The sequence below is a fragment of the Hyaloscypha bicolor genome (assembly GCF_002865645.1).
Source record: "Hyaloscypha bicolor E unplaced genomic scaffold K444scaffold_126, whole genome shotgun sequence".
NCBI lineage: Eukaryota > Fungi > Ascomycota > Leotiomycetes > Helotiales > Hyaloscyphaceae > Hyaloscypha > Hyaloscypha bicolor.
Genome location: NW_020194628.1, coordinates 1,548,844 through 1,573,447, shown reverse-complemented (window position 1 = coordinate 1,573,447; position 24,604 = coordinate 1,548,844). Strand labels below are relative to the sequence as shown.

General features: G+C 46.6%; 7 protein-coding genes across 7 annotated transcripts; 4 read left to right on the top strand and 3 right to left on the bottom strand.

Annotated features, from left to right (window-relative positions):
* Window positions 1-1,393: 1,393 nt before the first annotated feature.
* On the bottom strand, window positions 1,394-5,600 carry K444DRAFT_633979 (P-type ATPase-like protein; the record flags this gene model as incomplete). The annotated part of the gene is made up of 4 exons (XM_024883682.1): window positions 1,394-1,574; window positions 1,631-1,711; window positions 1,763-2,349; window positions 2,397-5,600. 4 exons carry the CDS (start codon window positions 5,598-5,600, stop codon window positions 1,394-1,396), a joined length of 4,053 nt encoding a protein of 1,350 aa, XP_024732030.1.
* Window positions 5,601-6,044: 444 nt separating this feature from the next.
* Window positions 6,045-6,877, top strand: K444DRAFT_655230 (cript family protein). The gene is made up of 3 exons (XM_024885995.1): window positions 6,045-6,223; window positions 6,274-6,397; window positions 6,451-6,877. Exons 1-3 carry the CDS (start codon window positions 6,065-6,067, stop codon window positions 6,531-6,533), a joined length of 366 nt encoding a protein of 121 aa, XP_024732029.1. The 5' UTR covers window positions 6,045-6,064; the 3' UTR covers window positions 6,534-6,877.
* Window positions 6,878-7,412: 535 nt separating this feature from the next.
* Window positions 7,413-9,572, bottom strand: K444DRAFT_633978 (uncharacterized protein; the record flags this gene model as incomplete). Its single annotated transcript, XM_024883681.1, has 5 exons — window positions 7,413-7,438; window positions 7,559-7,815; window positions 8,000-8,318; window positions 8,378-8,482; window positions 8,666-9,572. 5 exons carry the CDS (start codon window positions 9,570-9,572, stop codon window positions 7,413-7,415), a joined length of 1,614 nt encoding a protein of 537 aa, XP_024732028.1.
* A 2,848-nt stretch (window positions 9,573-12,420) lies between these two features.
* On the bottom strand, window positions 12,421-13,203 carry K444DRAFT_667008 (uncharacterized protein; the record flags this gene model as incomplete). Its single annotated transcript, XM_024887251.1, has 2 exons — window positions 12,421-12,593; window positions 12,642-13,203. The coding sequence occupies 2 exons, from the start codon at window positions 13,201-13,203 to the stop codon at window positions 12,469-12,471; spliced, it is 687 nt and encodes a 228-aa protein (XP_024732027.1). The 3' UTR covers window positions 12,421-12,468.
* Window positions 13,204-14,045: 842 nt separating this feature from the next.
* On the top strand, window positions 14,046-14,938 carry K444DRAFT_538986 (oxidoreductase-like protein; the record flags this gene model as incomplete). Its single annotated transcript, XM_024875584.1, has 2 exons — window positions 14,046-14,308; window positions 14,374-14,938. The coding sequence occupies 2 exons, from the start codon at window positions 14,046-14,048 to the stop codon at window positions 14,936-14,938; spliced, it is 828 nt and encodes a 275-aa protein (XP_024732026.1).
* A 940-nt stretch (window positions 14,939-15,878) lies between these two features.
* On the top strand, window positions 15,879-16,955 carry K444DRAFT_617574 (uncharacterized protein). Its single transcript, XM_024881157.1, has 2 exons — window positions 15,879-16,191; window positions 16,274-16,955. Exons 1-2 carry the CDS (start codon window positions 16,065-16,067, stop codon window positions 16,567-16,569), a joined length of 423 nt encoding a protein of 140 aa, XP_024732025.1. The 5' UTR covers window positions 15,879-16,064; the 3' UTR covers window positions 16,570-16,955.
* Window positions 16,956-19,181: 2,226 nt separating this feature from the next.
* On the top strand, window positions 19,182-22,291 carry K444DRAFT_617573 (multicopper oxidase). The gene is made up of 14 exons (XM_024881156.1): window positions 19,182-19,206; window positions 19,268-19,296; window positions 19,352-19,533; window positions 19,588-19,640; window positions 19,819-19,873; window positions 19,940-19,944; window positions 20,049-20,065; window positions 20,112-20,228; window positions 20,279-20,374; window positions 20,429-20,613; window positions 20,663-21,001; window positions 21,054-21,274; window positions 21,329-21,535; window positions 21,587-22,291. The coding sequence occupies exons 3-14, from the start codon at window positions 19,479-19,481 to the stop codon at window positions 22,007-22,009; spliced, it is 1,773 nt and encodes a 590-aa protein (XP_024732024.1). The 5' UTR covers window positions 19,182-19,206; window positions 19,268-19,296; window positions 19,352-19,478; the 3' UTR covers window positions 22,010-22,291.
* Window positions 22,292-24,604: the final 2,313 nt, after the last annotated feature.

The window sequence follows — 24,604 nt, the reverse complement described above, 5'->3', positions numbered from 1 at the left end:
CAAAAGAGTCTCGGTCGAGAATTTAGACTTCGCACGAGTCTCGCCCATCATGCCAAATCTCTCAAACAGGTACGAGGATCGACAAGAGGACGTGGATGCGGTGGTCTATTCTCGCGAACATCAATCGTCTGGTGGAGAAATTCAGAGGACCGTAAATGTGGGTGCCTCCCGCGACAGCCAAGCCTGCCCAGAAAGATTGGCGGTGGAAGCGCGTTTAAAATTTTCTGGGCGGTGACATTGGGGGTGTGTTACAGTGTTACAGGCAGGGGTGATACGTGCCTATGCTTGGCGGGATGCCAAGACAGCCACATCGTTGTAGCAGGAGCTTCTCACGGCCGCTTGATGTTTCTGTCAGCTTGGCTGAGAAAACTAATTGATTGATTGATTTTTATAGTAATGTTTCTGAGCCTGTTCCTTGCTTGGGGTTGCTGGTGCAAGGAAGATTCTTTTTTTTTGGAGGCTCGAGGAGTTTCGAGTCTAGAGCGTCGCAAGATATTGCCACACAGATTCTCTGGGCGGAGGTGAAATGCTTGGCCTTGCCACAGGCATGATAATTCGATGTACAACCTTGAGCCTGAATAGAACGCTGTTCCATTTCTGCACGTGCTAGAAGGGGTATGTAAAAATGTTAAGATGCTTTACAAGCCGATCGAACCTGTATAACTCCGCGTCCTACAACCTATCAAACGAAGCTCGGAGTACCTATTGCTCTAGTTCACATCCTTTTCGCAGAAAAAGCCGAGGTACAGTTCGGTGGTCGAATATCGGAGTTGTTGGGCGCCTGACACGTTTCTGTTTGCCAATCCCTGTTGGCGTCGTCAAGCCGGTTTTGACAGCAGAAATAAAAAGCTGGAGGACAAGTTCCAAATTCAGCGAAACCCTCAAATGAACGAGACGGGCGTAATACCGGTTCTTCAAATCACACCGTCTGGTCATACTTGACAGCCTACTATATGAACTTTCAAGGAGTTCGGTAATAAGAAGCGAAAGAATCAAAAATGGGCGGAAATTTTGCCCGCTTCATCTCTGAACCTAGTTGCACTCGGGTTTAATCACAGAACATATAGTTGTGCAAAGCAGAATCTGGAACAAACGCGAAGCCACCTCCTAGCTGATCTGTAGAAACGAATTCGCAAGGACCACTCAGAGAAGCATACAAAACACCCACTCGGGCGGAGCCATGGGCACACATCAATTGATCCATATAGTTCAGAAGGAACGAGGGGTAATAGTCTCATCGCATTAAGCAACCCCATATCTCCATTCGCCGAAAACCAAGCATGTAGTTTCCAAACACTCTCCCCTTTGCAGTCAACCTGCAATTCACAGCTTGATGGCCAGCACTTCCCTATTCCAGCCTCTGCCAGAAGAAAAACTATACAATACATACAAATCACCTCCCTTTCGGCCTCGAACTCGCCATTTCTCCGTAGCGGCCACGTTCTCGTGTGGTATCGTAAGCTTGTAATACGCGCGTTTGAGACTCGTCAGCTTGTGAGAAAGCGTAGCCGCGTTGTTTTCGCATACGCTGGACTTGGCGCACTTTACGGATGGCCTTTTGGAACTGCTCCATCCTAGATTGATCATTAGTCGTTACTAAAAAGGAGAATAGACTGGAGGCGTGACGTACCGTGGTCTGTAATCTTGAATGTTGTACTTCTGAATCTCTTGAATGTGGTGATATGTTTGAGGGTAGTACATTCGTTTCGAGCTGAAAGAATCTGTTAGCAAAAGAACCAAGACTCTCATCAGAAAGGCGTACTATTTCCATGCGAAATCTCTCGACAGACAAAGGATTGGGATGACGAGTACTTGAAGCCAGAAGATCGGACTTGGGAATAACCTGGGTACGACTCCCTGATATTCCGTCGAAAATCCAAGCTTTGGCGCCACTGTTGCGTACACGGCGACGAATACCATCCAAATTATCATACTTCCAGGAATAGCGATGACGTGGTACTTGGTCCAGATATTCGTTACCAGTGCAGCTTTCCCCAGCACTGTTGCGAGAACGGCGGTATACAGTGCCGTTCCCCAAACCCAATGTCCTGCAGTCTTGCCATCACTCTGGGGAAGATCGTTCCACCAAATGAACTCGGACGTAACGTAGAGTATGAGCGAGTGGTAAAAGCCGTTGCCGACCCATGAGAAGAAGGAGTGCATCTTGAAGAAAGTGTTTTTCTGTCCGATCTGATATAGTTGAGGATACCGATCCAATAATCTGGCTGAGATGAATTGATCGAAGATACCCATCACTAGAGGTGGCAAGACAGTGAAGAACACATTGTAGAAGGAAAGGGTCCAGGACTCATAGATAACTTCTCCGGAGAAGGCGTTTTGGAAGGAGTACTGCGCATGTAAGTCTTGAACGGAGCACTTTGTGACAGCTAACTTACCCAGAACTGCGTCATGTACAGGGTGATATTCTTATAGAAAGAATACAAAACGACCTTGCTGACTCTTTGGTAACTCCAGGCGCCGTGCACTAGAAGCAACTTGCGAAGATATCTGAACTGTCCGATGGAAACATCCGCACTTCGAGCAGCTTGAAGGCCTTCCATACCGCTGATACCCACGCCAATATGTGCAGCTTGAATCATGGATACATCATTGGCGCCATCGCCGATTGCCAAAAGAATAGCTTTGAGATGACGCTTAACAAGCTTCACGACCAAGGCTTTCTGAAGTGGCGAGACTCGACAGCAAATAACTGCCTTGCACATCACAGCGAGGTCCAAGAAATTCTTCTCCAAATCCTTCTCCAGGGCATAGGTCAACGATTTCCCGTCGATCACAAGAGCTAGAGTGTCCATGGCAATAGTTCCATCACCTTGCGTGCGAATGGCGTCTAGTTTCTTTTGGATGTTATCTCGGGTCATCACCGCATTTTCTTCGTTGACGATGAGGAGAGTCATGTCTTCGCTAATCAGTTTGCAACTCATGCCGATGTTGATGGCGGTCTCTTGACGATCTCCAGTCAGGACCCAGACCTTGATTCCGGCTTCTTGAAGTGTGTGAATAGTCTCCGGGACACCATCTTGAAGACGATCCTCGATAGCTGTTGCGCCAAGAAGAGTGAAATCGCGTTCCAAGATTTCCGCGGCTTTGTCGAGCTCTTCTGCACGATTACCGCTGATGGTAGTTTGCGCTTTGTCAAAAACCTGCCACCATTCTTGGAATTCTTGCTCTGGGATCTCGCGGATCGCAAGACAAAGAGTTCGAAGACCTTCCGACGCATACTCTTCGAGATGTTGTAGTGTGATATCGACATGTGGATTATTGCCACCCAATCTCTCAAGAATCACAGTATCAGCACCCTTGCAATAGCATCTAATTTTCCCATCTGGACACCGGAAGATGGTTGACATCCGCTTCCTGGTCGAGTTGAATTCGCAAACAGCCAACAGTTCGTATTCGAATTCTTCACCTTTGACTGTGATTTGAACGGACCTCGGCTTTCGTGCCGTAAACTGGTACCCCATCATAACAGCACCCTCCACCAAAGCCCCTTCATCTGGCGAGGCTGCTTGGTATTTGATTGCTCCTCCTTTCTCATCAGTTCTTTCGGGAATAACTGTATGACAGGTAGCCAGCAATGCCAAGAAATGGTGTATCAGAACGCTTGACTCGTGGTTTTGCAGGTTCTCCTTCAGCCGGGTGAAATCGTGAACTCCGACCTCGATGCCATCTTGAATTGTAGCACGGTGGTCCTCCGGGACCTCTTCTGCATATTGAATCCCTCCAATCGAACACTGTTTGAACTCCATCTGATTACAAGTCAGAGTACCTGTCTTGTCAGAAAAGATGTACTCGACCATTCCCAGTTCTTCCACCAGGCTTGATGTACGGCACACAGCAGGGGTATCCATCTTGTCGTAGTACATGTCGAGATCATCGTTGATGAGAATGGCCTGCCAGTACTTGACAATTTCGATCGTAACGAAAAGCGAGATTGGCACGAGAGCAGAATAAAGCACCCAATAAGTGAAGATGTCTGCCCAGAATTGTTGCACCTTCTGCAAAGCAGTCGTTGACAGAGTATAGCCAAGGTAAGTCAACTCCGAAGAGTGGTAGATTCGTACGATCAGATCGCCAATAGAGCTGATCACACTGAGGATTATGAGAATGCCAACTAGCAGGAGCACCAGAATGTTGAGTTGCCTCTCCACGGCAGTTCTCTTAATCGGGGTCGCAGTTGCGTTCCGCATAAGTTTAGTCTCATGGCCAGTAAAAACAACAACACCGTGGATCCAGGGAGTATTTCGTAGTGTTGCTCCTCGAAGAAGTAGCTGATCAGGTTGGAGCGGAAGTTCTTTCTCGCCACCTCCAGCGGCTACGGTCAAAGTAGCTTCGTACGTATAGAGACTGCTGTTCGGCTGCTCTGAACGCAGCTTTCCTCCAAGTCTGCTCAGATCGCTTGAGCTAACCATAACACACGTCTCTGGAATTGCTTGCTTGATCTTGAGATTCGTTTCTCCATCAAGATTCGCCGTTTCAATGTAGCAAAGGCCTTCTGGTTCCGAACTCGCAAGCAGGACAATGTCGGCTGGGAAAGGCTCTTCAGACTCAACGCGCACAATATCTCCGACTGCAACATTTATCCATTTTGTCTCTTGAAATGATGATCCTCGCAGAACTCGCGCCTTCGAATTATTCAGCGTTTTGTCTGACGATTTTCTCTTGTAATCCTCAATCAACTCTTTACCAGCAGACACCAACAGGACGAGAATCAACGGACCGATTGTGGTATACTTGTTCGTAGGCGAAATGTTGGGTATCTGTTGCAAAGCCGCAGTAAATAAGAAGAAAATGTTGGCAAATTTGGAGAACTGTTCTAGGAGGAATTTGGGTAAAAAGGTTGCGATGTTATACTTCGCCGTAGATATGTGATTGTCCACATACTTATTCGTACTGTTCGCTGGGGGATTGTTGAGATGGATGATCCTAGGGCCCAGGGTCGATGGGTCTGGTTTTCCTCTACCGAATCCGAACTTGAATTTGCCCACGTCGAAGCTCTTTTTAGGTGTTTTCGGCGTTTCTGGACCGTCTGTATGTGACCTGGCTCCTGGCTCAGTCAAAGGAAGATCCATCTCCGAGTACTCCGGGCCCATCCCCAGCATGCTTTTTGCTCTTCCCATCAGGCCGCCTCCCATACTCATCACACTATTTCGGTTCCTAGGCTTCCCTCCCATCGACATACCGGCTCCACCCCCAGGCAGCGCGCCTCCTTGATTATAGTATGATCCTCCATCCTCAGGGAAGTCATCCAGGTCATCCGCATAACGTTGGTAGTTATTCAACCCCGACGTCTGGCTATATGTCCTTCCTGCACTTCCAGAAGCGTATGGACCAGCTCCATAGCCCGGCACTGTTCCAGGCCCACCAGGTAGATTCTTTGTTCCCGGATGTGGTTCACCAGCCCCAACGAAATCATCGTAAGATATTGAGGGGCGGGGATTTGAGGTGTCGTGGTCGGCAGTGTATGCGCGTAGCAGATCGTCATCGTTTACAGGAGCCCGCTGGCCGTCTTTGTATATCGGTTGCTCATCGTTCAGGTCGAGGAGGAGGTCGTTCCTGTTGTTCGGGGGCTTGCCAGCCATGCTGACGGACAGCTATGAATCGTCGCTCTCAGGACGGCGCAAGCTCTGTCGCGAACATCCAAAGCTACTCAATGATGAGATTCTATGAGATCGTCTTGGTAGGCGATCGTTTCGTGTTTGGAAGTAGGGAGGTGTTCCTGAGGTCGAAGAATAAGCCTCCCAGGCACAGCCTCAATCCTACGGCAATACGAAGCGCGGCAACGCAAACTTCAATTCAGCTCCACAGGCAGATGCTACCAGTTTGGTACGAGTTATCTGATTGAGGACCGACAGGGAAGTGATTCAAGAACCATTGACCAAGTCAGAATTAGTCGCAGAGTCGTCTTAACTTCTCCTGCAGCAGTTCATGTCCAAAACGGTTCCTTTGAACACCCCTGCTAGCGCTGTTTTGTCTTGGCGACGTCAACTTCAGCCTTCTCCCGCCACAGGACGTCACGTCAACATCAACTCCAGCATCAACAAAGATGGTCTGCGCAAAATGTGCGAAACTCTCGAAATCGACGACTTTGGCAACACCAGGTGTCAAGAAGAAGAGTGAGATGTATTATGGCTCGCCTGCAGGATCCTCAAAGACCGATAAGACCAAGACCTCCGCAACTTTGGGTAACAACGGCATTGGGAAGGCGAGTTATCACCCCTCAATCCTATCTTGTACTTACTGACCAACTTGCAGAGTAAGTTGTTATCAAAAGCAGCAAGAAATCCCTATGCATCATATTCGAGCTCCTGCACCACTTGCAAGACAAAGGTGGATCAAGGGCGAACATATTGTCAAAAATGCGCCTACAAGGCAAATGGTATGACTTCTATTTTTAATAAATCATCGCTAGCATGACTAATGTATCTACAGCATGCGCCATGTGCGGCAAAGCAAATTCGAAATCAACAGCAGCGGCTCCTGTCATTGCTGGCCAGAAGTTTACCCTTAAATGAAATGAACGAATACCACGACCAATATGCAGCGATGAAATTATAGAGGCATGGGCGTCAAGGAGTTCGAGGATTAGAACTGGCCCAAATGGTACAAATTTCGCGGAGCAAACCCTGTGAGCAAGTGAAGCTCGGGATTTATGTTGAATCGTGTACAAAGGGCGCTCGTTTAGATACGTCGATTTCCCCATTTGAGCGGCAAGGACTTTGATTTCAGAACATGAATTTCCTTTACGACATAGGGTCTGCCTCGTTTTGCCTGAAATGCCTCGGGGGTTTCTTACTGGCAGTACATCGTTCCAAGTGCTCCATCACATATTTCCCAAAAGATACAACCAGTTTTGATTCCAAACAGGACATCAATATCCAAAAGCTCTCTATGATACATACTCTTAATAACCACCTCAATCGACCCCATAAATCTATCTTCATTAATAAATATATTCCTAAAATGCCAGCCCTTATTCGCACCCTCATCAAACTCCTCATCCGGCAGCTTTAGCGTGTGCACCGAAAAATATCTTGCTCCTCTCATCATACTGACGTTTCGAAATCTTTTGTACAAGACATACATTCATTGAATTTCGACGACAGCGGAGCCGAATGGAAACCACATGAAGTGCGTGATGGCGGCTAGAATATCCGTATTTGCTACGATACAGATCTGTTCTCGGCGATTAATACTGGCGAAGTCGAGCACGTTAATAGTGATATCTAGGTAGCTGATGCGTAGTGCGGATATTAGTTCATCCTGCTTCTCGAGTCTTCGAATTCCCTTACGATCAATGAACGTCAAGACCAAGGCGGCTATTGTCAAATACTATTATTTATTTGTATCCTTTTATCATTTTGAGTAATTTGGACAAGTTCATTACTTCCAAATCATCCCTCCTTCCCATTCTCCAGCGCTAAAGCATCCGTGTCTCTATCAAGCCTCACCCAGGTCTTCTCAGATATCCTCCCAATACTAATCTAACTCTCATTTACCCTCCAATAAAATCCAGATGTCTTATTCGTCATTTGCCTACCTTTATTACTGAAAGTCTCTGCAATGTTTCTGCTGCCGTTCCAACTACTCATAATCACAGCCTCAATGTCCATGTAATTCCATTTCCCCAATTCCCTCCAAAACATCGTCCTAATCGCCTCTTCGAACGCTATTATCACAACCACCAAATTAAAAGCAAACACAGCATAGATGTAAACTCTCTGTCCAATTTTAAGTTCCATACTGGTGACCACCGCTTCTGTTACCGTCGACTGGTTCCCAACCATGGGTTGCGCGCTGTCAGCTGGTACAATGGTGGCGTTACGTGTCTCTGTCACTTCTAGCCACCCAGGCTTAAGACAGGCTCTACTGCTTATTGTTCATGTGATTCTCCTTACTCTCTTATATTTAGCTTTACTCTTTGCTCTAGCTAGCTCTCCAATTTATCGCAGTTCAAGGCATCTGGCACGCGCTTGCATACCCAACGAGAATGTCATCCAGCATCGCGGAGACGGAATATGTGCCTCGGGCAGGAGTGAATGTTGCTTCCGTCAGTGGGGTACTGGAATTGCCTTGCGAGATGTTGTAGTTCTTAATGCTGCTCATGAAAGAGTCCCCCAACAGCGACTGAAAAGATTTGTTTGGTCGTTTGAGATGAGCTCCAATTGGTGGGTCGAGGCATGGGCAAGATTGCCTTCTAAGTTCATATTTTAGCTGCTTGATACTGGAAGAACAGTGATATGTTTTGCTTTGACATCGAAGGTGATATTGAACAGTGTTGGGATGTAGTCGACCGAACACTGGGTTGTATTTAGGAAAGCATAGTTGGATCCGGCAGCAATCCCCACATATTTCGTACCATTTGCTTGGGCCGCAGCTACTCCAGTAGCAACGATGGATGGTGCGTCATCACGGCCGATATATGTCGAGCGTTCTCCCACGCCGTTGCTATTCGGTAGTGTACCTATCGCTTCCCATAGAATAGAGGTATCATCTGAAATGAGAACAAAATCCGTGCTTGAGTTATGGATACCATTGACGCTGGCATTGTATCCCATTTCCTGATATGTTTAAAACATCGTGAAAGCGTCATTGAGAATATTGTCATCCGTAAGCCCGGCTGGCTCGCCAACTCCGTAAGACCGACCGATATAGGCGAGACCTGAATTGTCAAGCTTGACATGTTTTCGTGGGCTTCTATCCACAGTCGTGGCAGAGGATGCTGTGGATAGAAGAGCGCCTTCCATTGTGACGCCGACATTATAAGAAAATACCCCTTTTGAATTTCTGGCCTCTGAAACCTGGGCCGCGTTCTCAGACTCAGAAGGATACTCATGTATGAGTGACGTATTATCGTATGAAGGAATCATAATACCGAATGTGCGAGTCTTGAAGAGAGTAACCAATGACAAAGCACCTGCCCAAAGCGTAGAGGGAATCACCGTTATGCCCATGAACAACAAGAGAGGTAGTAGATATTCGAGAGGCAGACGCCAAATTATGCTCGGTGTGCACAGATGGGACCAAAATTGAAGGTTGTTCAATGAAGCTTTAGTCCGGTTGAAGCGCAGTCTCGTGGCTCGATTGACCAACGTGCACAACATAGTGACCTGAAAGAACGCAAAAGCATTTGAAAGCAACTGTACAACAATTTGGGTCGAAGCTCTGTTGTTGTCCACGAAGTTGTATAGAGATGGAGATAACACCCAATTTTGTTGCTCCGCTACAACTAGAATTGAACTAATCGCGCTTGTTATGAGAAGGCCGAAAAATCGCGAATTCTCCAGTTGACAAGAGAAGCGGCCATCTTTAGATTTCGTGTACAGGTCTTGCTCTCCGACGTCGACGTCTTGCTTGCTAATACCCCATTTTACGGGCAGATCCGACAGGTTTGACGATGGTGTGAGGAGAGGAGCGACTGAGGCAGTCAAGGTGAACCAAGATGTTGGCTCTCTTGCCTTAGCGTCCCGGGGGACTGGATCGACGATGCAGCGGCAGCGCCCCCTTTGGCTGAGCAACCAACCACCTTCCCTGGCTGCAATGTTGTGAGACATCGGGGCGTAGCGACTGGGGGCTCAATGAAAGACTTGCACTAAAGCCCCCACGTCCCTGCGGGTTTGGTGCGTATCAGCGGTACAGGCTTGAATCAGCGATACGGTCATTTTTGTAATAACTTCCACAATTCCACAAAATGAAAACTAAAAGAAGCCAAAAATTGCGCAATTATCGGGCGTACCTCTATATAACCCCCCCCCCCCCCCCCCTTTTTTTTTTTTCGGGATCTTGTATTACATTGTGAAGTTATTAAAAATTCCAAAAAATATTTGTTAGGGAAAAAAAGTGATATGGTATCCCTGATTTTTGACCGTATTACTGATACGCACCAAACCCGCAGGCACATAGGGGCTTTGGTGCAAGTCCTGACGCACGATTATCCGCTTCGCTCGCCGATCACGCTAAACCCCGCCCCCCGTTTGGTCCTCCGCCCGAGAGGTATCACGAGGCTAACCCAAGGAAGAATTCTCAATACCGCCTGAGCTGGGCAAGCCCATCCTTGGAAACCCGCAATAGTCGATTCATGAGAAGATTCGCGATTATGCAACCCCTGGTTCTCTTAGCAACCACTTTCACAACAGACACGTCAAGAGGCTGCTAGTGAAGCAGCAGATTAACTGTAGCGTTTCCAATATCAGGCATTTGCTCCGGATGAATCTTCTAAACCACACAGAGAGATTTCCTGGAACAGCCTCATGGCGTACTGCTTGATATTAGGACGGCTTGGCACACGGTTTGATTTCAATCGATAATTGGCAATCCTAGTAATCCCGATTCAATACTGTAACCCCCGGGGCCCGGGTACTCTATCTACAACTCTTCACGCGACTTAGACCACGTCGGGTACGAAGGCACAGCCGGAATCCAGTAGTTGGACTCATCTTACATTTTCCTTTCGACGATATGGGTACGGTTATAGATTTAGCACTTTACCCAGTAAAATTGCGTGGCGATTCTGCTCTGGCATGCTATGGTGGCATTACTGGCAATTATCCTTCTTCGGATCAAGGTTACGTCAAGTTCTTGGGGCTCGGTGGGGGGAATATTGTCTCTCTATAAACTCGCCTCCTCCTAGCAACAGACTTAAGAACACTGGAGCAGGAATAAATCGACTAGACACTTGGAAGTACCAGGTGCTCGTAAGGGCTACTCGGGGCCATGATCGCAATTTGAGCCTAGTGTTCAAAGAGGAGGATAACGATTTGGATTATGAGTTGCCAAAGGCTGAGAAAGATACGGACGAGTGCAATGTGCTCGTCGGAAGGAGGTCCATCCAGTTTACAGACTCTCGGATACGGTGAGGGGCTAAGGGGATCTATTGCTTATGCTTGTTATTGTCTTCTTGTTAGCTCACATTTGTCCTCTTCTCGTGGAGATTATGGATGTCTCTCTTTTTTCTTGGACCTTTTCGTTTCTGCTATAAATTTGTCCTTGTCACTTACTCGTAAATCTTAGTTAAGTTCTCACCAAAAGTTAGAAATTTACTCCTTGAAACTCAAGCACGTGCCCAAACTCGATGCCGTGCGCTCTGGCAGAAAATACCTGGAGAGGGGGCTAACTACTTTAAAATGTTATGCTACGGTATACCAATGCTAAAGTGTGAAGTGTGTTCAGTGTATAGGATCGATAGCCGAACGATAATGATCGCGATAAAAATGGGTCTTGGTTTTAACGACCAAGGCCTGAAAATAGTAAGTAAGGGCCTAAAATTTTAGCGGGAAAAGCCTGAAATTTAGCGAATAAAGTTTTTACTCGCTAAATATAGGCTATGATCAGACACACTCTTGTAATTCAAAAAGGCCTAGAGTCATATATCCTCTAGAGGATCCAGTTGCTCAAAGTGCTCTTAAGTTTCCTGGGCAAGCTCCTTAGCATTCTTCTCACGATTCGAATATCCATATTTCCAATTCTGCCTAAAGTGGGCTGCCCAATTTGGCATCACAACTGACTTCCAGCTTTTCAGATGGCACCAAATGCATGAACTGTCGACTCGGGGATATTTGAAAGCAACAATTTCTGCTTCTTTCGTCCTCCATGGCTGTGTTCTCTCGTACTATGCATATCGTCGCCAAGAAAGGATTATGGCTCTTCTGTATGTCCTGTCGATCCAGATGGCCCCGCAGCTATTGCTTCTTTGTGCTTTGTATTTCATCCTCCATGGCAATATTCAATTTTCCTTGCGTGGGGATTTGCAGAATATTTAGCGCGGTATGTCCAAATCTCGAAACGCCCCCAGGATATGCCATCAAATTCAGATATAGTCCCGGAACACCAGGAAAAGTCTGCAGACGGCCCTTGGCTACCAGCCCCCTGGGTAAACCAGGGGGCTGGCTACAATGCAATAAACCATCCTTCTTCTTTGTTACTCCTGACTCCATTTTCCCGTGTAGCATGCAATACTAACTAATATACGCTAGGATTAATCCAGGATCGACCCGGCACAGATTATCGCAAAGCCTGGTGGTACATTGTGGTTCCAAGGCAATGTCACAAACGCATATGAAACTCTCCAGCTATACGTATAGATCACTGAGTTTCAATGTTATGAAACGGACGAGCAACAGATCGCCTTTCTACAGGAAGTCCCATCTTGGATAGGCTCAGAAAGCTATGTTGAGAGATATGCGTACTTCGGAGCGTTTCCGTGAATGAGAAGAGAAAACCCTCTAATGAATGTATAAAAGAGGTTGCTGGAATTAATGGCAACACTTTGGCTTCAATCAACTCGATGTACAAATACTAATAATTACCAGTATGTATTGCACATATTGGTCCGAATGAAGAATAGATTTAGTTGAGGGTTGTACTAACGTGATCTGTCTAATCAGACACACAAAAATATTATTTGCACGTTTATCACGCAGCCACAACTATCAAAGTTCTTTCAACATACGCTCATGGTTTGACCTCGGCAACAGTCATCTCGACAGCTCCATCCAAGTTCAGGTTCACCTCATCAATTGACTCGAGAGAGACTTCCCTTTCCTCAACATCCCTTGTGCGTCGAAGCTTCGCAGGGCCTGTCTCAAGTTAGCTCGAGACAAAACACTATACGGCAGCTTCCGCACCACGTTGATCACCCAGCGTTCTGATCTTGAGCAAAGTAACAGTCGGCAGACCGCCGTCCTCTCTCCTCGTAATCGCACCACCAGGCTTGACCGTAATCCCAACACCCGACCCCCCTTCTCCAGTTCCCAGCTCAACACCAGGACTTGTCTTCAAGGCTCCAGTTGCATAATTCAGGGCGGCGTTAAATCCAGCGAGGTCGCGCTTCTCTACATCGGTATCAGTAATGTCCTTCCGGGGCTCGAGGGTATTGACAATTCGCCCAATGCCGAAGATACCTGAGGGGAGGGAGGACGCACTTGCTAAAGCTTCTGCGGGAGTGATGATCGTGGGTGTGTTTACGCCGGCCTGATTCAGGCCCTCGATGGCGGTGGCTGCTTCTGTGCCGGCCGAGGCGCCTGACAATGTGTTGACGAGTGCTTCAGCCTCGGCGCCAGAACCAAACGAGATTTCACCATCGCCGACGACCAAGGCGGGAGAGTAGGCACCGAGATTAATGTTCAAGGGAACGGCGGAGACGCAAGCTGCTGTGAAGAGAGCAAGGATGACTGATTCGTAATGCATGGCGATGGGAGTGATTGAAAACTGATGATGTTTGTTGTGGGATTGATTGATATATATTTTGACAGAAAGAGTGAGAATTATAAATGAGCTGTGAGCGCCTTAGGGAAGACTTGCTTCTGAAAATGAGGTATTTGAAATGAATGTGAGCGCAGCTGGAGAAGAAAATGGAGAAATTGTAGACGACTAGTCTATCTTATACTTCTAGGGATGGCAGCAGATATACCGAGCTTTCCGTGACACTTGACTTACTGGCACGTTCCATACCTCGTTCCCCTCGTCCAGAAGGGGGTATATCGATCTGCCATGGGGCCTAGCATGTCTGTCCGGATGTTGGAGTCAAAACGCCAGTCACAGGAACGTCCCTGGAAGATCGATATACAATTGGTTGATCTGTAAGGCATGAGAGGCTGAGGGCAGTGGTACGCAAAAGCCAAGAAAGCCCAGAACAAGTGTCAAGGCTGTGAGTTTGTCTGAAAATATCTGAAACTTGAAAAGTCCGCTGCTCGCGGAGGTTTTGCGACACTTGGCACCCTTGTGCCAAGCTCGATACTTGGTCTGAAGTCACATCGACGGCTTGACCGTGCTGCATGAGTTGTCAACACCAGCTTGGCGTCTCTTGTCAGCTTGGTACTGAGAGTTTGGACGTAATTGGTTCCTTCTTGGACTTTGAAACTCTGTTCTGAGAGTCTTGTTCTGTTGGTGAAGGTCAAAGGATCGACGTCGGAACTTTTCAGATGGAATGCCGAGCTCACGTGACAATGTCCCAAACTGGTTGGTGGCTTGACCAGCCCTAATCTTCATTCGCCCAACGCGCCAGCATAACCGCCAAGCCATACATCACCATGTTGGGATACGCTCTTGCCTTGATTCCCCTTTACTTCTTCATCTATCTTCCGGTCTCATCGATGCTCCATGGGACTGCACAGAACCCTTCAGACCGAGACATTGTGAACTTCAATTTCAATGTCTCATCCATCGCCAGTGATGAGCCCCTATCTTGCCCTCCTCACAGCTACACGACTCACATTCTCTCTCATGAGCCACTCATCATCTACATTGAGAACTTTCTCAGTGCTGACGAATCTGCCCATCTTCTGAAGATCAGGTATTCCTTGTTCCGCCTCAAACCGAACATCCGGATGTCAAAACACGTGACTGACCACATCATAGTGAAGACAAGTTTGAGGCCTCAACTGTCTCTACTGGGACTGAGACGTCCGTTCAAAAAGATATCCGTTTCTCAGAAGTCGCCGTCATAGACCGTGATGATGTTGTCAGATGTATCGAGCATCGGGCGAGAGCTTTCCAAGGATGGAATCCAGATCTTCATATTGAACGACTCAGGACTCAACGTTATGCAGTAGGAGGCCATTATAAGCATCACTATGACTGGAGTGGTGCCAGTCGAGTAGCCGATCGCGTGAGCACTTTCATGGTATATGTCGACGCAGAATGTGAAGGTGGAGGGACCAACTTCCCGAGGATCAGGATGCCGGATGTGAAAGAAGGGAGATGGTGTGAGCTTTTGGAATGCCATGAAGTTGCTGGTAATGAGAATAGAGGACCAAAGCTAGGAGTTACATTCAAACCAATCACGGGGAATGCTGTTTTTTGGCACAATCTGGCAGCGAATGGGAGGGGCTATGAAGAGACGTATCACGCTGGGCTGCCGATATTATCAGGACACAAGGTTGGTCTGAATATCTGGAGCTGGGGCTCGAGACGGATGGGGTAGGGAGTGATCCTTATATCAATACATCTCCGGTACAGCATTTTCCCATGAGGCGAGCTATTCCCGTGTATTCCCTTTTCGTCCTCTTTCTACTCATTGAAAAATGCCCACCGCGGCATGCGGGGCGACATTGAGAGTTTGATTTGACTACGTTCATTGGCTGTCGGGGATATTCCCACGCGCAAGGGAACAAAGGAGGCTTTGTCATTTGGGAAGAAGAATTGGACTCGCAATGCCTAATTTCGTTCTTCCATGCCACGACTGCTGCAGATGTTGGGTTAATATAGACACGATCTAGGCACGGAATGGAAATCTTCGTGGCACAAGAGGCGGCACCGCAAAAAGAAGCGCATGGGCGTTGACGGTGCAACTCTTTCATCAGGCATTCGCGCTCGGGAGAAAGCTGTGGTGGAAGGCTGCATTGCGCAAAAGAACCTTCTTAGTTTTCTGGTTTTTACATCTACAGCATCTGTCGTTTGCACCTCTTGCTCCTGCCCCTCTTCATCACCGCATCGTCCTCGGCCCCGTGTTCGTCGTTAGAAGAATTAGCAATTAGCGTGTCTGAGTCTGAGGAAGCAGCATGAAACACTCCCAATATGCTGTGCGACGCTTGCCAGGAACTTTTCCAGATTCACAAATAGGTGCAAGGCCCGCCAGTCCAGCCGCGCTCGGGAGGGGGCCAGGAATATTCTCCAACGTGCGTCCTAGCTCGGCTTCATTCGGGTTGCTGATGCAGGATGCCATATCTGTTCAGTCGACGCCCGATTTCTACATATGCAGAATGAACTTAGCAATGAGGACATTCACAAAAGTCCGTTTACGTACGCGGTAAGGTACAGCAGCAAATGGGCCCAGATGATAACTCAAATTATCGTATGTTGCGCGTCACTACCAAAGATCCTGAGACCACAGAAGTAGGACCAAGGAGCTCGAGATTCTTTCCCAAAAGTGTAAGTTTGACGACTTCTCTCTAGAGCTGTAGTTTGACAAGCTGCCTAGATTTTCCTGATGGCGAACAGACCAACTCAAGTCGGACCAACTCTCAAACGGTCTTTGGCCAGATCAAGAACTGGATTACTACGTGTATTATGAACATGCGAGCTGTGGAAAGTCATGCAATCCATCATTCATGCCAACGAGATTCCATGATCTGGGAGATTCTGCCAGTGATCCTCATTTGCGGCTGCTCATCTCTGCCGAACGCTTCCAAGGCCACAATAAGGATGACGAATTCAAACAACAGCATTCACAACTTCCTAGACTTGAGTCATCGGTGGGGTCGAGTCTAAATGCCAAAACTCGAAAGTAGTAATGAAATTGCATTTCGCCAATCCATACCTTTTCAAGCCTTGCCGAAGACTTTCCAACACGCTATCGAATTAACAAGGCAATTGGAGGTTCGATATCCCTGGATTGATGCGCTATGCATCATCCAGGATTCAGACGATGACTGGTTGAGTGAAGGAGCAACAATGGCAAACGTGTATAGGAACGCGTACTGTAACATTGCCGCGACTTCGGCCACAGACATTAACCGAAGCCTCTTCTATGCACGAAACATTCGGGGTGATTCTCCCGAGCCCAATATTAAATTAGTCCATTATAGAGTTTGGCGTGCTGCTGGCCAACTATAGCGCCTCGCCTGAATAGTCGGCAGGTTCGGAAGAAGCTGCATTGCTCAAAACTCCAAGTTCCGACGTCGAAGATTTCTCCGGGTTGTGAACACCTTCCAGCTTGGCATAGCAGGTTACCTCAAGTAAGGCATTGTGGCAAATGCTGGAGCTGAACAGATGGCTCCAGAAATGACCGCCAGGATAGAGCGTGATGGGAACGCCTGGTGTGCCAACGTTGACTGTTACTGTTTGCTACGACCCATCAGGCCCAAAGGTTTGCGTTAACCAAGTCATTGGAAAAGGCTGTCCAAGAACACTTTTTACTGTGCCAACTCAAACGGATGTCCATAAAGACATCCATATCCAGCGATGACGGTCCATATGTTAAGGCCTATTCGCCAATACCAGCGGTTTACTAATTGGGGTCCCCATTAGCTTAAACTTTGCGCAGTTGCAGGCTTCTGATTTCAAAACCTTGGAGCTTTGGCGAAGCATGCTTACCCCTACTCCGTCAAATCATTGCTTGTCAGCCATCGTGTGTTTCGATTCTTCAGAAATTTCCACGAATACAACGGAACTCGAATTCTTACTACAAATTTGCCCGAGAGCAGCACGGCGGGTTTCTTAGAGTCTTTGGCCCTGGGTATCAACTTTTCACCGGGAATGGCTCCGAGCCACAGACTCCGCATCTCACTTGGGTAAATGTCTTTTTAGCCTAAAATCAGGACAACCTTAAAACTTGGACATATTGGGGATGTTATGGTCTAAACACCAAACAGGGAAAGCAACTTCTAGAATTTTCAGGTTCAGTGCCAGATGGAGATGAAAGCGGTAAGCCCATGCGTCGATAAACCCCAAAACCAATATTTCCTACATTTCCCCCTAAGCTTTACAGCACAACTGTCGTGTAACGAAACCTCTAGCAGATCATAAAGTAGCTTAAGCCCACAACATTCTGATAACATTGAGCTTTTCCATCTAGAGTTGTCGATGCCTAAATACGTACTTCGGATGCCCGGCGAGGAAATGATCAGCGGCGACAGGTAAGTGGAAGGGCAACGAAGCAATGCCTAGAGCCATTCTAGTCACTTTCAAAGCTGCAATAGCTATGCAAACAAGAACGGGCTAAACACAACAGATGTTGACCGGCATTGCCCCGTTGATCGCGTCTCGGGGAATATATTTCGCTCCCGAGTGGCCGCCGAGTTACGATACCGAGGCCTACTCGTGTGTAGGATAAAAAAAAAACCCCTACCCTGAAGTGTGTTTCTGGCAGGTTCGCCTCCACAAAACCTTGAATTCCAGCTCTCTTATTCGTTAGAACCCCGTCCTGCGGCGTCGTGGATGCAGACAAGGCATGGGTTTATTCACCCAAGTCACCAAGTATACCTATAGTCGGCCCGAGCTAAGAACGACAAAACCCCCACCCCACCCCCCCTATTATAATACTAGTTGGTGTAAATTATACTAATTAAAATTGTAGTTTATTCTTATAAAATTAAATCCTTATTCTCTTAATTTTAATATCGTTATTATTGCGAGAGTTATAAAGCACGTGATTTTATTAAATTCTTTATATTTTTATATTATTAATTAATTAACTTAATTACTCTTTTATAATTTTATTAATACCCTGAAAACTATAATATTAATTAAGTACTTCTTTTTTATATTTCTTATAATTACTTTTCTTTTAAAAATTAATAAAAAAATAAGTTAATTAAATTCTTATTATAATTAAAAATAAATTTATAATTTGAGGTTTTATAAATAAGTAATATAAAACTCCTTTTAATATAAAAAAATAATTCTTTTGTTATATATATTAAATATACTAATATAATAAAGCTTAAAGATTTAATCTTGTTTTAAGTTTAATAAAAGCTTAATAGTAATAATAATAATAATATACTAAGTAATATAAGAGAACAAAACCTTTTCATTGTCCGTTAGCTTCTCGTATTGTTTTCTACTTATACAAGCTTAAAATTTCATTGGTTGGGGTTGGCACTGTATCCTTTGAACTTGAAATTAAGTTAGGCTCGCAGGCACTAGCTGCCTATTAAAAAAGTTTGCAAGCAATGTCTTGCAGTCTGGAGTAGACATTTTACTTTAGGACTTACCATTGCCATATTGACCGAGCTATTCTCCGCTTAATCTCGTTCGCCTGCAGGGAATCTGCTCTGTGCCGAGTAATCCCTGTCTATTAGCGTCAGCAGCCAGGGGCCTCGGAGGAGGAAAGAATTTCTCGGCTGTCGGTAGCTACTCAAAAGTCATAAGGATGAATGAGACAACAGATGAGCTAACTAGGTGTGTCAAGCAGAACAAGCTCAGCCGGAAACCTACCCCAAGCTGTGGCGCAAGCGAGGTGTTTTATATTCCGAGATCCTACCAGACATCGGGCCGGCGCTGGATCATACATCACTGGAAGAGGCACTGAGTTGAAGCCGCTTCTGAAAAGCACACCATATCCGTGTACCAAACTTCATAGATTCTTGAAGCCAATTACTCTCATCTCTCATCGAAGTCGACCTATTTCAATACCCAGAATAACGTCAGCGGTATTCACTTCTGTATGCAAACTCGCCATTCATTTCTCTTCTTGCCCACGAGGGCATTATTGGTTACCTAGAGAAGCGTCAGGCCATCTCATCAGCTGTAATGACTGTTCTATTACAACCGCGATCCCGATTCAGAACGACATGGTTAACAATCTTAGACTTGCATAACTAGCGCGGAGCGGACATTGTAGAGTAACCTCTGGCTTTGTTTTTTCTGCTCTAAGTCTGACAGCGGCAACAAGATCTCTTTGAGAGCACACAAAAGAGATGGAGTTTCTCTGCCTTCTGGCATTTAGTCTCTTCAATAAAGTTTGAAAATTGAGCAATTTATACTCTACCTTGCATTCTAGCAAGAGGCATCTTCTGAAAATGAAGCCCGCTTCGCTCATTACCCTCGTTTATGGCACTCTCGTCTCTGGTCAAGGTAAGCTGTTCATTCGTTGATAATGCCTTTGAATTCTGATTGACTCTGCTCCAGCAACGTATCCCAATATTTCAGCAAAATTCCTTCACACATTGGAACCTATTACTGTAAGCTCTGCCTTTAGTTTTGTTGTCAATATCATGCACCGGCTCCCCTGTCAGACTGGATATCTGTATATCACGTGATTAGCATCGCCATGCAATAGACTTAACGCTTGCTGCCTTGGACTCCGGCCTCCTCAAGACCCTGATCTCCTTGCTGTCATATCTCTAACAAATCTCTCAGGCCCTTCCAGGAGGCTTCCCGTGGGGAACCAGAACCGCGAGTATTACAAATCCTTGTAAGTCGTCTCTCAATTGAACAAATTCGGAATCTCAATTGCTTACCAGAAATAGATGGTGAGTTCATGTTCGGAAGGAACACTAACTACTTTTGCTGATATTAATTGTTTTTTAAGTTGGTGAGTCCACAAGCTCTACGTGGATTCGCAAGTCTATCGTGCTAATTTCTTTCAAGACTCTCCAAATACCGGGTGAGTATGTGCATGGACAGCCAGGTAGATTGCTCATTAAATGTAGTGTGCTACGAAAATATGACCTTACCGTCGGTAGAGGCACGGCGGCTCCTGATGGATACTTGAAAAATTCTCTCCTCATCAACGGACAATTTCCTGGGCCTCTGCTTGAAGCGAACTGGCAGGGACCCCAAGAGATTCAAACTGGCGGTCATTTTTAACGTCGTATAGGGGAGACACAATTCAAGTCACTCTTCACAACCAAATCACCGGACCGCAAGAAGGAGTTGCTCTTCATTGGCACGGGATTTTGCAGAAAAGCACCCCGTCAGTTCTTGTCCGTCCTGGAAATCATTTCCTTCCAACTAACTTTCGTAATAGGTGGATGGATGGCGTTCCCGCCATTTCGCAATGTCCTATTCCTTATGGACAAAGTTTTACATATTCGTTCATCGCTGATCTATACGGAAGTTCTTGGTACCACTCTCATTATTCTGCCCAGTATTCTGGAGGACTTTTTGGACCTATGATTATTCATGGACCTCCGACTCTCCCTTACGATATTGGCATGTAGAAGCACAAGGAATTAATGGTCTTCGCTAACAATCAGAAAAGATGTTGGACCGATTCTGGTGACTGATTATTACCATCGGGATTATTTGACGGTATTGAGGGATGTAATGGGCACCGTCCCAGCCAAAGTACCTGCATTCTCCGACAACAATTTGATTAATGGCCGCAATAACTTCGATTGCTCCAAGGTTGCTGCTGGAGATACCACGCCATGTGTGAGCAATGCTGGCCTTAGCAGCTTCAAGTTCACCCCTGGCAAAACCCACCTACTTCGCTTGATAAATGCTGGATCAGAGGGCATGCAAAAGTTCAGCCTCGACGACCACAACATGACTGTCATTGCCAACGACTTTGTGCCAATTATTCCATATACAACCCAAGGTGAGCTTGTCCTTATTATCCCCCGCGAACACGCTAAATAACAAGCCGATAGTTGTCACATTGGGCATTGCCCAACGGACTGACGTTCTCATCTACGCTCCCGCAAACGCTGTGGGCTCGTACACCATGCGGTCCTCAATTGCAGGATACCCTTGTTCCTTTGCTCACCAACCAGATGCTACAGCAATTGTTTACTACGGCACATCGCCAGGAACATCTACATCTACCCCTTGGCCAGCGTGGGTCGACTCCATTGCAAATTCATGCCAGAACGTAAGCTTCGGGGCCTGCGTCACTCTCAATCAGAGAAATACTAAAATAACACAGGACCCAGTCAACCAGACTGTTCCGTGGTTTCCTATCACCCCCGATCCAGCACCTCCGGTCACGCAACTAGTCACCATTGGCCTCACCACGAATTCTTCTGGTCACACGATCTGGACAATGAACAACGTAGCTTTCCGCGGTGATTACAACGCGCCAATTCTTCTGCTTTCGAATAGCGGAAACAATTCTTACCCATTTGACCCCGAAGTAAGCCGTACTATTCCCTGCTTGTTGTCTCCCAATACTGACTTGTTCCAGTGGAACGTCTACAACTTTGGCTCCAGCTCTTCCGTCCGCTTCGTAATCAACAACCCTACCGGCTTCCCACACCCCATCCACTTACACGGCCATAACTTCTTCGTCCTAGCAGCCGGCGCTCCAGGCGACGGCAATTTTCCTGACGGAGCCCTCACCAACCCCAAGAATCCCCAACGTCGCGACGTCCAAGTCGTCCCGCCTAACTCCTACATTGTCATCCAACTTACATCTGACAACCCGGGAGCCTGGCCACTTCATTGCCATATCGCCTGGCATGTGTCTGCTGGGCTGTATCTCACGGTCTTGGAACGTCCGGCTGATATCAAGAACTTGAAGATTCCGAGTATCATGGCGCAGACATGTAGAGAGTGGTCGGCGTTTACTAACACGACTATCCCGGATCAGATTGATTCCGGGTTGTGATTTGGGAACAATTTTAGACGAGTTAGCTTCTGGATATCTCTGGTAATTATGGATTGTTGTCAGTCTCAGAGGAAAAGAAGCTTAATCGGGGGTGACCTGTGTTTGGAAAAGTTTGCCCCGCTGACTTTTTCTTCATTTCTTCGCGCGAGGCTCTTTGTTCCGTTTTAACTTTTCCATTTTCTGCAACACATACACTCTCAGCGTTATTCGTGTAGATTTTCAAGAATCATTACACTCGGCATAAGGGCCGTTTCTTTCCTGTATACTTATCTCAAAGCTTACCATTTGGCTCTGATGAATACATGATCTGTGATACTTGTGTGCAATGGTCGATTCTAGGAGTGCTGGTATATTCTAGGCATCTCCTTAAAATCCCTATCCCCCTCCTCCGGCAGTTGAAGCCAATCATCATCCAGCACTATCTCTGGAATCTGTCTCTCCTCTGCCCACCTCCTAACCGTCTCAAAATCCCGACTCATATGCCTCGTATTGAAATCCACGGACGCCTTCGACTCCTCAGGACGAATCCACACCTGCCCCAGCACCCCGATATCAACTGTACACATCACTGTTGTCTAGTAATATACAAGCAATGCGAGACGTGAAACTTCACAATATACTCATCGTTCTTAAATGTCCCTTCGCCGAGGATGTGATAGTCGTAATTGAACCAGAGACTCCGACGCAGCAGGTTCAGACAGTGAAGATGATGGAGTCCCTCGACATTTGCGGGGCAGCCACCGCCGTACTTTTGGTTGATTTTTACTTGGTAGTGTGTGAGACCAAACTTTGGGGCCAGAGAGGAGGAGATGATGAGCGGGCCATAGTTGACGCCGAGGGAATCCTTCCTAGGTTGTATCGACTTCTGGGCTTGCAGATTGGTGGAAGATGTTTTCTTTGAGGAGGGAGCCGTTTAATTGCGTTGGGACGTAGGAAAGAGGGACGCCTTCGAGAATTGATGTTTGAGGGTGTCAGTGAAAGCAGAATGGGCAAGTTGGGGAGCTTTCTGACAATAGTTGGTGATTTGCTTTACTCTGGAAGTTGGGCTGGGAGTCGATTCCCAATTTCGACGTAGATATGGCAGATATTAACACGAGAGCTGTTGGAAGGAATTGTGAAAGTCGGCTGCGAGGAGACTGACCAAGTGATTCATTGCTAAGAAGCAGATCCCGGCAGTCTTCTCTGTACTGTATTCTGCTAATTCTGGCATTCCTTTTCGAAGAATTGAACACATTGTGCATTATATCTTATGAGGATCAAGGACAATCAATAAGTTTTAGGAAATGGCCAAAAAAGTTCAAATTTGGGAGGGAAGTGAACGAGACGAATGGTGACGTCCACCACATCTCGGCATCTTTGAAATGTGCTCCCTTGGTCGTGGGCCGGATGCAACAATGCAAAATTGAAAACTCCATCAGTAACAGTGCGAAAACCCGTATTGCACGAGTTCAATCTTGAGCTGGACTGTACTGTACAGTACAATGCACAAAATAGTCTGTCTTCTCGAGGTGGCCGAGAAAAGTGGCTCGACCCCAAAGGTGGGGTGACCTGGCGTGTCTTCGGCAACTTGAGGTTACATCTGGCTCTCACTGGCAGGTGCCAAGACCAAACTTGTAGGAGCTAGTTCGGAGACTTTTTTTTCCAGATTGGTGAGAAGTGCAGATCATCCAGCTTTATTTAGAAATCCCCGATGGACAAAATAGGAAGGATCTGCAGCTATGTCAGACTTCAGCAAGCCAAATGCCACCACAGCTCAGCCACCATCGAACCTAATCGTCGGGGCGTGTGCAAGTAGTATTCGCCGTGGAATACACGTGCTGGTTTGTATCCTTCTAGAAAAAAGGACTTTGGTGTTTTTGCTAGCGCAGCTGCGAGCTGTACGATGCTCAAGTCGAGTTTCTCAACGACCTTGTGAATGAAATCGATTCGGCAGGGATGAAAACCTCAAGACTTGCTTGCAGGGAAAGATAGGCCTTTCGAACAATAAACTCCACATTTGTCCTTTACCTCGGAGTTTTCCCGACGGATGACAGAACGGCGCAAAGATTAGATCACATTCTGATCAGAGGGTTTCAGACCTTCTTCTCCTGCCACTGCTACCTGCCATCAGCCGTCCCAAGTAACCCAACCCGTATACCCTGTCACCTTTTACAACTTTCAACTAAACAGAAGATCAAGAGTAAATGTCAATGAAACACCTGCTAGTCTCATTCGGAGCATCCGTTAGCAGGATTCAATACTCACAAACTCACACTCCACAAGGTGCCATTTCTCAGCATCCCCTTCCACGGAATACCGATATCCCATCAAACTACCATCCCAGATCTCTTTCATCAAGGATTCATCAGCAAGCAGCCCACCCAAGCTACCAGCCAAACTCACAATCCCTATCAATCACATGTCATCAAAATGAAGTTCACGGCGGATCTTATGATTCGAGTTCTGAGAAAGTATAAAGGCGTTGAAAACAAATTTTGGGAGTATGGGAAGTAGTAATAAAAGGTCTTCAACTCGTCAAGCCTTCTGAATTTACAAAGTGAGCTTGGACGAAAGACCATGAAGCGAGCAAATTTCAAAAAATATGCAACAAAACTC